The 14,127-nt window shown below is 46.6% G+C and overlaps 1 protein-coding gene across 1 annotated transcript in view; it reads left to right on the top strand.

The window, feature by feature from the left end:
* The window catches only part of COL26A1 (collagen type XXVI alpha 1 chain), a 166,209-nt gene that overhangs the window by 128,107 nt on the left and 23,975 nt on the right, over positions 1-14,127 (top strand). Inside the window, exons 6-7 of the mRNA XM_058817935.1 lie at positions 9,127-9,280; positions 12,195-12,239. Of these exons, the coding sequence (XP_058673918.1) occupies positions 9,127-9,280; positions 12,195-12,239 (199 nt within the window). The remainder of the gene's footprint in view (positions 1-9,126; positions 9,281-12,194; positions 12,240-14,127) is intronic.

Genomic DNA, 14,127 nt, shown 5'->3' on the forward strand with positions numbered 1-14,127 from the left:
CAACCCTTTTTATCTCCTGTGACATCTGAGTTTACACCCCCACAATACCCCCGACCCCATGAGAGCATCATTGGTGGGACAGCAGAGCAAACTCTGCTTCTATTTCATAGCAAAGGTTTCCCAAAGAGCAAACCCTGCTTTCTTTTCCCAAAGAGCAAACCCTGCTTTTGTTTCATAGCAAAGGTTTCCCAAAGAGCAAACCCTGCTTTTGTTTCACAGCAAAGGTTTTCCAAAGAGCAAACCCTGCTTTTATTTCATAGCAAAGGTTTCCCAAAGAGCAAACTCTGCTTTTATTTCATAGCAAAGTTTCACTCCAGCCAGCACAGCCCCTTAGTGGGAAGTGTTTTCAGCCCTTCCTGAATTTCCTGAGCCTGGTGCTGCCCTCCTGTATCACAGGACTGAGCCCAGACAAACCTGGGGAGTGCAAACAGCACTGCCCATGGCAGAAAGGGCTGGAAAGGGAGCAGGGCTGGAAGGGCTGCAGGAAGGGCTGGAAAGGGAGCAGGGATGCAGGCAGAACTGCAAGTGGGGCTGGCAGATTTGCAGGCAGATTTGCAGGCAGCTGCACACAAATTCCTGCTCATTTTCCTCTCCTATTCTCTCTAAATAAGCACCACCACAGAGCTCTGGGCAGTATTAATCCCAGGTTTGGGCTGGAGTTGGAGTGCAGTACTTGATCTGAGCTGATCTAAGCCAGCTTTATCTCCTGACACAGCTCTTGTGAAGCTCGTGGCGTTTCACTTCCAGCTTTAATGCCTGGAGATAGCATTACACATCCAGTGTCTGATTGATTCATTGTGTGATTGATAAATGACATGCATAGTTTTTGCATGAAAACAGCCCCTGTAATGTGATCCCCCCCCACAGAAGATTCTGAAAGGTTTTAAAGAAAATCTTTGTAGAGTGCAAAGAATTTGATCAATTCATTGCTATTTTTCTGAAATCAGCCCATTTATTTAGGAGAGATCACCAACAGCACCTTCACTACCTTGTCTTTGGATGGTAAAACATCATAACTTGGATCATTGTATGAAATGTTTCTGTATTTCTCTTTTCCCAGGCTGTTACATTAAATACTGGCAGCTGTCTGGGATGTTTTATGGGGTTTGTCTTTCCTTTCTCTGATAGACAATAAAACAATTCCCTGCTGGAGGGGAGGAATATTTGGAAGATAGCAAATGTTTCACGGTGCTGTGACATGGCAGAGAGATTGGGAGGGGAACCAGAGCTGCCTGGCTGGGAGGCTGCTGCTGCCTCTGCAGGGTGGACATGAGCACTTGCTTGATACTTCAAGGATTTCCATGGATTTTCCATGTTCTGTATGTGATAGCTATGAGCAGGTATTTCCTTTCCTATCTGAACAGGAAGGTGGTAGTATTAGTATTAGTATTAGTATTAGTATTAGTATTAGTATTAGTATTTTTTCCTAATGGCTCTGTGCAGAATCTGTTTCTCCAGCAGTACATTGAATTTAAGAAGAATTTGGGTTGTTTCACAGGTTGCTATGTAATAACTGGCTGGTTTCTGGTAGCAGTAACAATGTGGAATCAATCCCTGTAAAATTTCTAATTTAATGCTGAGTTTTGAGTAACTTAGTGACTCAAATATCCCTAAGAATAAAATCCAGCTTTCTAACTGATTCTTACAAGGAGGAACCACGAATCAAAACTGGGTCGGCAAACTGAATTTTGTGTAACTTTGCATCCATCTCCTGTTTTTAGCTGCTCTGCAATAATCCTGATGATGAGGCAGTTTGGGTGCTGACCCTTCTCTCATTTGGGCATCCTGCAGTCTTTCAGAATGATGGTTAAAATCCTTTCCCCCTAAAGTCTAGTGATTTTTGGACCTTATTTCTTATCACTGTTGGATGGAAGGAGCAGTCTGTCCCCCAAGACTGATCCATGTGTTTGGCCAATGCTGTAAATCGTTTGCCAGAACAACAAAAAGGCTGCAAAGGCCTCCTCATCCACCATTCCCTCCCACAAAGTCTTTTAGTTACAAGTTTGGCATTTTTAGTCAAATGGATTTAATATTTTCATAAAATAACTTCGCAAAATTCTCTTTTCCTGACACGCAACTCAAGTTTGCCAAGCAAGTCCAATGTCTACATTAGGGGATACTTTTGGTGTGTTTAATACCTGGGAACACTGTTTACAAGCTTGGATTTTTTAAGATAAAGACATTTTTGGGCAAACAGTAGGTTTTATCAAGGGAGGTGTGTGAGGAGCCCAAGGGATGTGATCAGATCCTTTTGTAATTCGGTGTCCAAAGATTTGAATTTCTACTTGATTCTAATCAGAAATTCTATGGGAGCTTCATAAGTAAAGTATCACTATGAGATAAAAACAACTTTGGGTCCTTTTTCTTTGAATTTGTACTGAGGTAAGCCAGGAAAGGCCCAATGTCCTCATCTTTTCCCTTGTTCTGCTTTCTCCCAGCAGCTTTTAGAGCTCTGTGGAGGAGAAGAGCACTGGAGGCATCTGAGCCTGCTTGAGGTGACCCCTGAGCTGATCCCAAAGGCATTGCTGGGCACAGGGGGCACTTGCTCAAGACTAAATTCACCTCAGGCTGGGCTGGTTCCACATCCCTGGTGTTTCTACATCCCCAGCAACACCTGGGGCAGAGGAGTGGTTTTGAGGGTGGATGGTTATAGCTCCCGTGTGTTTTTATATGGTGTTTTAAAGGCACAATGGTGAATCTAATTTCACTCTGAGCTCCCTTGTGTGCTTTGTGTACAGAATTGCTGGATCCTCTCCCCATCTGGCTCGTGTGTTAGGCTGGGGTCTCAGCAGCAGAGTAAATCCCACTGGGGAGCACATTCAGAGGAGCTCCCCGGTGCCTTGCAGGAGCACAGCCAATCCTTCCCTCCAGCTGTTCTCTAAAGCAAAGCCTCCAGGGTCTGAGGAGCTGCTCAACAGTGCCTGTGTTTGGTCTGAACTGGGAGGGCAGCTGGGCTTTTGTGTCTTCTCTGCCCTGATTCCCCTCCTGAGGGTACCTGCTGAGGAAAGAGTTGCATTTTCCATCCTGATTTCGGAAATCTGGTCTCTTTGTAGAAAGAACAGGGACTGTGCTACCTGATGGAAGCCTTTATCCATGTTTCTGTATTCCATGCATTATCTGGTGACACAAACCTCACCTTTTGCTCTGCATTGAGTCACTACAATGACATCAGCTAGTGTTCCCCTCATAATTTATCAATACAACAACCTCTCCATGCATTAATTATCTTGTCCCTTTGGCCAAAGCCTCTAAGATGTTCTAAGTTTGAAGTCACCCAGATTCTCTGGGCTGCCAGTTCCTCAGATGTTGGTGGACACTTACTGGATGTCTTTTGGCTTTTGAAACCAAGCACTTGTGTCAGTGCTGGAGCCTTGTGTTCACAGGTCCCACTTTGAGAGAGAGACCTTCCCCATCATGTTTTGTCAAACTCCCTGTTTAGATCTGTCTTGATGAATGATTAAAAAACTCTTATATTGCCAAATAATTTGCTATGAAGAAAGATCTGTCCAACAAGTTATGTAATTTACCATTATTAATCAGCTTGTGTCTCCACAAGATCAAGGGAATTTTACTTTACACTGGAATTTTTAGCTGATGAGTTGGATTCATGCAGTTTCTTTTCCTCCTTTTTAGAGAGGGATGGAAGGGAGTTAATTCCACCAATGCTTCAAGAGACTAAATATCCCCTGTTTATTAATTAATAATATTCATCTGGATTTTTATCCAAAGAAAAAAGCATTCTGAGCTCTGTCATATCAACTTTTAAATCTTTGGAAGCCTAGCTGCTCTTCCCTTGTTTCTAACACCTACCTAGTTACAGGACATCAGGAATGTGAGCAGATGATGGGAGGAGGCTGCCTTTGTGAAATCTTTTTTTTTTGATGAGTGGGAACAACAAAAACAGGGTTCTGGAAAGCCACTACAAGCCAAAAAACGTCCTCTGACACCGAACATCTCCAGAAGATGAAAATCATCCTCCCATTTCCATTGTCCCTGGCCTGAGCTTTTGATCTGATGCAAGAAATGTGGTATTTGTCTGAAGTTGAGAAAGTTTATGCTGGCAGATGGAGAAGGAGGAGGTGTGTTGAGTAAGCTGGGCCTGAGCTCCAGGCACACAACACCTGTGTCCCCATGGAGAGCCGGGAGCAGAGCGGGATCCACAGCCAGGCTTTGGGAGAGGAGCAGGAGCCAGAGCCTGCCCTGGGGCCTGGTGGGTCTGGGAGCCCCAGGGTGACCCCACAGGCTCTGGAGCTGGCCCTGAGCCTCGCTCACTTATGCTTCTTCCTCATATAGAGATGTTAGTAAAACAATCACACAGCCTTGCAAGACTAAATTGCAGGTGAAAACCCAGCACATCTCTACCCAAACGTGGCCAACCACCCACAACTTCCAAGATGCTTCCTCACCTATCATAGAAGCACTGATAGGAATCCATGACCACGCCCTAATGGTTGCACTGGCAATCTGCAGCCTAGTCCTCTACCTGTTAACCCACATATTTACAGAAAATCTGTCATCAAGTACAGCTGATGCACAAGAAATGGTCCCCATGATGGTCCCCATGTTCTGAGCGGCTCCTGCAGCCAGCACAGCTCCTGTGTGCTGTTGGCAGCAGAGGTGGCTCCATCTCAGTCCCTTCCAGCCTCCTGACCCAGCTCAGCTGGGTCTGACCTGGGTCTGAGCCAGAGACAAACCCTCTCTTGCCAGAGGCTCCAGTTCAGCATGGCCATTTAGGCTGATTTGAGTTTTTCCTTCCATAAGTGCAAAAAGACAAAAGTTTGAGGGTTTTGCTGAGTTGAGGCTGTCTTTCAACTCAGAGTGCACATTGCAAGGTGAGGAGAAAAGAGGTTTTTGTGTCCTGCAAGGATCTGCTGTCCTGGCATCACAGGCAGCAACCATTGCCCTCCTCTCTGCCTTCCCTGGTTGGCTGGTGAGTGACATTATCCACCATTCCCCCCTTCATTTATCTGGTGGCATGAGGATCTTTTCTGCCTCCATTCTTCATGGAGGCAGAACTTTTGTGTTAGAAGTTGTAGCAGCAGCACAGGTGGGCACTGCTTGCCATGAGGATTCCCTGTGAAAACCACACATTCCTCCCTTGATGCTATCCCTCTGTCTACCTCAACCCTATTGACTAGAAAATACCAAGATTTTAGTACTGAGACTTTAATACACTGCACATTTTGCTAATTTTCTTTCTGGCTGTGAGCCTCTGTGGTATCATTTTCCAGCAGTTTACTCAGAGGGCTCAAAACTTTCTTTTTTTTTGTTTAATGAAAGTGGGAATTCTCCTCGAGTCCCCTGACTACAGCAATGGCAGCCTAAAGAAAAACAGAACGTGACAGAAAGTGGATGAATGGCTCCAGTGCTATTGCAATAATGTGTAAGGAGCCCATTTGTGCTCTGTGCTGTGTGAGCTGTGAGAGGACACTCCTTGTTGAAAGAGCTGTGTGTAGTTTGAGATTTTTGAATGTGACTAAATCCCTTGTGCTTCTCCTTCTTTAGTTTGGCTCTGCGGATCTCACGGATGTGAGAGCTCTCCTCTTTCTGCTTTATTTCTTTTGGGCATTTTTCAGTCCTAATCATAAAAACTAGAATTTCTCAGCAATTTCAAGTCTGGAGACTTCCTGACCTGTATCATTTCATGCCCAGGGAAAATAAACTTGTTCCTATGGTTTGAGCCTTAATGACTGCAAAGTATATATAGTCAATTTATAACAGCGCATGCTGGATTATCCTGTGCATGGCTTTACAGCTTTTACAGCATTTATCAGCAGAGTGCTCATTTCAAACATGTTGTTTTAATGAAAAGGATACCGTTGCCACTGTTTTGTGTTGATTATGTGGTAACACATTTTTATTATCACCCATAAAAATGATTTGGAGCCGTTCCACTCCAGATGCGACCTTGGGCAGAGCCACAGGCCCTTGTGCTTTGCTGGGCCCTGACCATGGCTGCAGGGATTGAACATCCCTGTTCCCACAGCTCTGCAGAACACTGGCCAAGACAGCCCCTGGGTTCCCCTTCCTCTCAGCAGGAGCATCCCAACCCTGCCCTGGCTGCAGCCCCTCTGATTTGCCACCTCCAGGGTTTATTCTGCCTCTCTACCCGAGCACATCTTGGCAACATCCAGATGTTTGCTGGGGAAGTGAAAGGATGATATAATAAATAATATAAATTGAAGCAGAAAAGGTCTTCAGCTCACACTTGAGTCCCATGGCAGTGGAAGTTGAGCACAATTATGGTAAGGCACATGCTTAAGTGTTTGTTGAACTGATAACACGTTTCCTGGAAAGTCTGAGGAATAAATCACTGGGTAGGAGCACAGAGTGCAAGAGGCAGATGGAACTGATTCCTTCCTGCCTGGCATCACTCATACCTGGTGAAGAAAAGCATTGTGACCTTACTCCATTTTGTACTCAGAAAGCAGGACTCTGGATCTGTAAATAAAGATCCTTGCAATAAAGGAAGAATTTTGCTTGTTTGCAAGAGTGAGGTTCAGTTGCCTTGCACTTAACCCAGCTCCCAGTTTAATTAGTTTCTGATTCACCCCCATCAGGCCAGTACATTCTGCAGGAAGTTCATCATTCCTGGCGCTGCTGCAATGCTGGCTCTCACCAGGCCTTGCAATAAAGAAGTGATAAACCTTGTAATAATTGCAAGTTAAAAACAAACAAGTGGAGCCAAGTCACTCTCATTTGTAATTGCAGTGTGACTTCATTATGTGAAAACAACACAGTGTGTAAAGGCTGAAACTTCTAGGGATTTAATGGAAAGTTTGAGTTTCCCTTTTATTTCCCTTATCCCTAAATTAGTATTGCTTAGGTGGTTTTCAAACAGGAAAAGATGATGCTGTAACAAACCTCAGTGTTGCATGCCTGGAAAAATGTTCCCATGTTGGAGACCAACTCCCAGTTTCATAGAGGCTACCAGAGGGCAGGGAGCAGAGCCTGAGGGACAGCCTGGACCATATGGGGAACATGGGGTCAGTTTGCCAAGGAGAGAAGGTTGTAAATGGCCCAAACACCTCAGGGATGCCTGCTGGGATGTGGGTTTGTTTGCAGGTGTGTGTTTGCAAGGCCTAGAGAGGTGTGAGTTTTAATAATATCCTATTGCTTCTAAGCAAAGCTCCTTGAGTAAATAGTCTGCTTTTTATTTTTTTTAATTGCTTCAAAGTTCAAGTACTTCAACTCTCTAAAATCTTCATCTTCTCCATCATCTTTAATTCAGTCGATATTTGTGCCTTTACAAGCAGTACTTATCCTCTGTTTGCTACCCTGGGCTTTCAGGTACAGCCCTTCACCTCATCCCATCTGTCAGTAATTCCTGATTTTCTGGCTCTGGTTTGAGCACCAGGGAAATGCTGTGTCCCTGACAGCAGCTTCAGTTCCTGCTCTCATGTTTCTCACCAGGGACACAGTCCCACGTGAGGCCAGGTCCCTCTGGAGGCATTGAAGCCGTCCCCAAGGAGGGTGTGTGTGGGACACACTCACAATTAACACAGCAGCTTCCTAATTGACGCTGATTTACTAAAACCAATAAAACTCTTATGCCAAAATCCTGTGGCCTATAAGCAGAGTTATTCCCAGCCCTGTCTGGCGAGGAGTTTAGGACCTCCTCAGGAATTTACACTGTGTCTGAAACCATCTAGGTCAGAGATCATGGAATATTCTGAGTTGGAAGTGACCCACAAAGACCACCCAGTCCAACTCTAAAGGGAAGGGCCCATGTGGGGGCTGAACCCATGGCCTGGTTTGAAAAGACAAGTGTCTGCTAAGGAAGGCAGGAGCCTGCCTTGAAATGGAAAATGTAAACTCCCTCCCTCTGAATTGTTATAATTTTGAAATTAAGGGGCTCTCAGACAAAGATATGGGAGTAGGAATAACAGTTCTTTACTAGAGAAGAAAATAAAAATAGAAAATGCAGTAATACAAAACAAACCACATCCAGAGTGAGAGCAGTCCCTGTCCCCTGTGTGTCAGGGGGTGTCCCAGCCCCATCCCAGGGGGGCTCAGCCCTCCTGCAGTGCCAGCTGTGGCTCTGCTGCAGCAGGGATCCTGCACAAGGGGGGAGTTTTCCTCTGCAGCTCCAGGGCTGCTGCAGATGGGCCTGGGCTCCCTCTGGCCATGCAGGGCAGCAGAAAGCTGCTCCTCTGGCAGTGCAGGGGGCAAAGGCTGCTGTGCTGTGCCAGGCTCAGATTGGATCCAGGCAGGAATGCTTGGCTCCTCCCCTGGGCGGAGCATCTCCCCATGGGATGCTGGCATTGGATCAGCCCTGCAGGGACACTCAGTGGCCATGGACAGCAGAGATCTGCTGGAGGGAGGGTTGGCTGTGGCAGAGATAAAGAAAACTGCCCAATGAACACAAGATAACTGCCCTGTCAGAATTCAGAATATCCCTCTGGCTGTCCTGGACTACCAAGATCCCTGCCAGGGGCTCAGAGACTCTGGCACAGAGCCCAAGATGCCCCTGTGGTTTTGATTATGACCCATGGAAAAAGTTACCAACCTTATATGAAGACCTGCAAGCCACAAGTTTAAGTAGAATGATAGTGAATTTATCACAGGGTGAAAAACATATTTTTAGAGTTTTTAGAATGGAGATTCAGGGGGCAAGATGGAGGGATCTGGCTGTGTCCTGCCTTTCTCCTTCTTCTTCTTGGCCTCCATCTTCTGCTCTGATGTTGGCACTTTTAGATTGGTTTAGAGTAGAAGCTCACTGTTTAACATAGGTGATAGGTATTGGAAGGTAATTGTAAATATTGTACAGGTAGTTTTTAGTATAAAAAGGTAACACCACCCTGGGGCAGGCAGAGTGGCTCTGTCTGTCCTGCTGAGCTGACCTCGGCTGGACAGGAGAAAAAGTTTTATAGATAAGATACAATAAAGAACCTTGAGACCAAGAACTGAAAAGCTCTGACTCCTTCTTCAAGCACCAGGCTGAGGAAAAAGACTTTCTAACATATCTCAAAGTCACTCTAACCAGCTAGAAATCCCTAGACTGCCCCAGCTCTGACAGATGGCAATAGAATTCACACCCCCATTTCCAACCTAACACAACCCTGGGCTTGTGATCCCCTTGCTGTGGGAGCCAGCTGAGCTGTGTGTGTTGGTTGCCCTGTGCAGATCCTGCTGCTGGAGGCTGCAGAGAGGAGCCCAGCCCTGGAGAACAACCTGCCCATCACGGGCACCACGGCCACGTGGGACCAGGAGCTGCTGCCCGACGCCTTTCCCCTGCTGAACCCCGGCACCGTCCTCAGGAAGAACGTGGCAGCTGTTGGTAAGGCTGGCCTGCTCTCCCCAAATCACCCATCCCACAAACACCCTGCCTTTGGGGAGCTGAAAGGAGTCTGGGTCTGCTCTATCATTGGGAGCTGCAGAGGAGAGGGGTTGGGAGGTCTCTGCCCTTCCCTGAGTTCAGCCAGAGCAGAGCAGGGATGTGCTTGGAAAAATCCATTCAAGCTGCATTATGCCTGTGGCAGCCACAATTTCTGTTGGCACAAACATCTGCTGGGAGCTGGATTTGGGTCTATTTGAGTTCTGTTAACCCAAACAGGGCCACTGTGTGTTTCAGTGGGCTTGTTTTAAGTTTTTTGAGGATTTTGAGGCCTGGACACATCAAAACATTCCTGAGAAAACTCCAGAGAGCCATCAGGATCACAGTGGGACAGTTCCTGCTTACCTACAGAGCACCAAATTGTGTTTCCCGGTCTGGGAGCAGTGCTGGGGGGTAGAAGAATGGGCTGCATGGGTCATTCTTGGTTTTATTAGGGCAAAAAACTTTCCCATGAATAGCAGCATCAGTTGCAGTCTGCTTTATATTTTCTAAATTTGCCATAAACGCAATGGGCTGTTTTATGATCCCTCTTGTGGCATGAAAAAAAAATACACTTATAAGAAAGTCTCCCTGTGAGCCCACTTGGCCAGACAAATCCCCACACATTGAATTTTCTTGACCTTGCCATCTTTTTTCAAGATCCCTGCTCTCTCCTTTCAAAGCCCTGTCTGTCTGTTGCTTTGCTTACTCCCAGAGCAGTCCTTTATTCTTTAGGGCCTGGTTTGCTTTTTTCTTCTTCTTTTTTTATTTTTTTTTTCATTTTTTTGGCCCAGGCAGTTTATTATGGCAGCAGACTTGGAGCAACCAAGACAGTCCAGATGTCATCCCTGTTTATGATTTGTCATGATGCCACAACATGGAGGGAGGTTCACTAACAATATGTTCTGCAAAATATTCTCAGAACCACAGCCACAGCTGCCAGGAGCTGAATGAGAGCAGCTTCCCCAGTGTCCATCAGATGCTCATTCTGCCTTACCCATGTCATTTACTTTTGCTGTGGCAGTGGCTCTGCACTTGCTGCGCCAGCTCAGGAAAATGCTCTGGGCCTTCCATGCCAGGTCCTGTCCTCATGGAGGCTCCTCACACGTGGTCCTGTTGTTTTGCAGAGATAACCAAAAACTCCACAACTTTGTGAAAGTTGTAAAGCTGGTATGTTTATTACTAGTGCTGGACCATGTGGAGATTACTCTCCTTAAAAGACATGTGTACCTTTGGGAACTTCAGGTCCCTTTTTATCTCCCTCTCAAATTGTATACATGTGCATACAATTTCACAATAGGTTCATACATATTCATTTTTATGAATTTCGAGTGACATTTGCTGCTGGTTCTTCTTTATCAGAAAGAATTCTTAGGTCAGGTTGACTGGTCTTACAGCAGCCTCTGTCTCTCTTTATCACCTTTTGTCTCCCCCCTCCTTATCTCTGTCCTTCATTAAATCAGTTTCCCTGAGCCTAGGCCTTGCAGTCAGGCTACATAGCTGTGTTTTCTGAGCACAGAGTCAAAGATGTACATTTCACCTAAATCAAAATGGATTTCTACTCTGGAGAATCTCTACTCTGTCTCACTGTGCTGCTGGGCACAGAGCAGTGGCTGCCTCTCCCCCAGGCTTCAGAGCAGCTCCCCTGCAGCACTTTGACCAGCCCATGGTGCAGGGCCAGCACCTCCCAGCCCTGCAGCAAGGCCAGGTGAGCAGTGGTGTCACCTCCTAAGGCAGGTGGTGATGTCTGGGCTGTGGGTGAGCCTGTGGTGTCAGCCAGCTTCCAGGCTCTGTGTGTGTGCTGCCAGGTGTTGTCCTTGCTCACTGTTACCCTCTGTTTTTCTGGCCTTGATTTATTTAACCTGGTGTGGAATAATAACTGTGGTGTAAGAAAGGAATCAGGAATACACTGGAGCGTTTGGAGCCAGGCCAGGGTCTTTCAGCAATGAGAAAAAATCACTTCAGTGGCTCATTGACACTGCTGGAGCCCCTACCCAGCCTCTGTGGGCTTCAAATTCCTGTTTTGCTCAAGAGCTGTGGGGATATTTCATGGATCTGGGTCCATATTTGGCCTCCTTCCCTCCCCACACCAGTCTGTGTCCATGAGTCAAAGCCAGCCAAAAAAACTCAGAGTGGATTTTGGTGGAGTGAAGGGAACTCCACACAATTTAGGATGGAGAGGAGCTGCTCATTTTGCATGATTTCACCACCATAACCTGACTTGCTGCTCCAAGCTGCCCCCAGGTTCCCTTACAGGGATCTCAGGAGACCTTTCATCATGTGGGATATTGGAGAAGGTGGAAGTCAAACCAAAATCCTGAGTGTCCTGGGTGATTCTGTGGAAAGCAAACCCTCTGTCCCTGCCACCCCTTCCCCTGAGCCTTTTGGGAACCATTCCCTACTTTGCCCTGCTTCTGGGTGCTCTGCCAAAATAAATCCCAGCCCTGCCCTGCATGTCACACAGCTGGAGGGACCAAGGGCAGGGTGCTGGGCTGACACCAAGGTGGGTGACAGGGACAGGGTGCTGTGAGCTCTGGGAGGGTCTCTGGATGACCCTGTAGCTCTGGGCTGGCTGATGCCTCTCCAGGCTGAGATCCAGGAGAACTTGCTACTGTTTGTGAGGGTGGTTATTGCTCCTGTGAGTGACAGGGCTGAGAACAGACAATCATTTAAAAGCAATCAGTGCTGTTGAGACAGCTGCAGCACTGGCCTTTCTGATCAGCTTGTTAATCAACAGAATACATTTTTCTGAGTATTAAGAAAATATATATACTCTGGCTGAGCCAGTTGGCAGCAGGAGACCTAATTTTTCATATCTCTCTATTCTTCTCCTATTCTTTTTTTTTTATTGTTATTTTACCCTGTCCTTTTTGAACAGAGCCTAAAGGACCCAGAGGTGCAGAGGAGCAGCTGATACCACAGGGTAAGTTCATAGTTCCTGCTATTTCTCTTTCAAAGCACAGACTGTTGTTGTGCCCAGTCCTGTACTTATATCCCAAAAAGCAGAAGGATCCTGTGGCCAGGAGCTCTTTGGAGCCTCACAGATGGAGAGGCTGAGTTTGTTCTTTGGGTTTTGTGGTTTTATCTGATCATATCAGGCTGCTTTGGTTAGAGAGGCCAAACACCAGTTTTGTCACCTCTGAGACATTAATTCCCCAGCACACAAGGGATGGAGAGGCAGATCATGGGAGCACATGTGGCCAGAGCCAGCAGGGCATGTCCTGAGTGATGGGAGAAAACTCCTCTCTAGCTGGTGTGACCTGCTGGGGGCTCTGGGAGCCTCTGGGGATGTCAGGACATCACTTTCCTGTGCTCCAAACAAACAGAGCAGCTCCTGTGGAAGGAAAACCCTGGGGAGGAGGGCAGCAGGTGGTGTGTTGCAGGTTAATGACAGAGCCAGGGAAAATCCAGGTCTCTGCACATCTGATTTGGTTCCCAGCAGTAGATTACTCACCCTCTGCCTTTTAAATAATATTTTTCCTGTGTTCTTTTACTTCATATTTTTGGAGGATAAACACCAGGGGTTTCAGCTCTCTGGAAGCAATGGCACTGCAGAGAGCTGATTTATGCCAGCTGATTTGGCCTCCCTCTTTTTCCCTGCATCCTTCCCTTTTTCTTCCCCCTGTTGCACTTGTCTCTTTAGAGCTGGTAACACCATTTGTCACCAGTGTGAGCCCTTGCCTGCCTCATTACCCAGTGCTGCCTCTCCAGTCTTTCCTTCAGCTCTTCCCCCTCCAGGGAAGGAAGTGCCAGCTTCTCTAAAGCTCTGCTGCAGCACTGGCATTGAGGATGCTGCAGGAAATGATTGCTTTGGGCTCCAGGACTTCATGGATTGAGTTATAAGGTTGGACTGAAGGATTGAGGGTGATTTCCACAAGTGAGGGAATGTTCTGGCTCACACTCAGCAGCACAGCAAAACAGTTTCTGCTCTTCTTCCCTCTGTGCTGCAAGTTGCTGCAATGAAGTTTGAGGTGTGTTGGGGTTTTTAGGGGTCGAAGCTGTTTCCAGTGCTGTGAAAAATGCACTTGATTTCCTAAAAGGGCTCCTGATCACCTGCCTGGGCTTTCCAGAACAGCATCCCCTGCCCGGGGAGATCCATCCTTCTATCCACAGAAAAGGCTGCATGTGGATGTGGATAAGCAAATTGAAACCTGGCCTTAATTCCTTATTCAATACTCAGATTAAATCAGATCTTTATTGATGACTGAATGCAACAAAAGTACAGGCTCACACTCCCACTGAAAGCCATTGAAAAATCATTTCCTCACTCTGCCCAGTTTCATCGTGGATTAAAGGAGGAGAGATTTCATTTTTGTAAGAAAAACCAGTTTGGACATCTCTGCAAAATGGAAAAAAAGAAGAGAGGAAAGGGAATCTTTTCAGGAGGGTCTAATATTGGGGGATTATTGCTTTGTTTTGAGAAATGAGGAGTCTGGGGTGATGAGGTTTTGTACTCCAGGTGAGCTATCCCACATCTAGAGTGGGAATTGTACCCAAATGTGGGAGCTGCAAGTCCTGTGAGCCTCGATGTGGTTGTGCAGCCCTGTTCCCTGGTACCAGCTGGGGAGGTGCTGTCCAGCTTCCTTCCTTTCCTCCTTCTCTCCCTCCATTCCCATCCATGCTCTCCACCCCCATGTGCAGCATATTCTGCTGGCTCTGGTTTTGGGGGGTCCAGTACCTCTCCTGATACCTGGGAAGGAGAAATATTCTCCTTAAGAGTTGATAAACCTTCAATTGCTCTGCTCTGTTGTGGTCATATGTACCACATGGACTGAAATCTGAAATCTGAGGGTGCTGAACTTTGGACTCAT

The sequence above is a fragment of the Ammospiza caudacuta genome, chromosome 20 (assembly GCF_027887145.1).
Source record: "Ammospiza caudacuta isolate bAmmCau1 chromosome 20, bAmmCau1.pri, whole genome shotgun sequence".
Classification (NCBI taxonomy): domain Eukaryota; kingdom Metazoa; phylum Chordata; class Aves; order Passeriformes; family Passerellidae; genus Ammospiza; species Ammospiza caudacuta.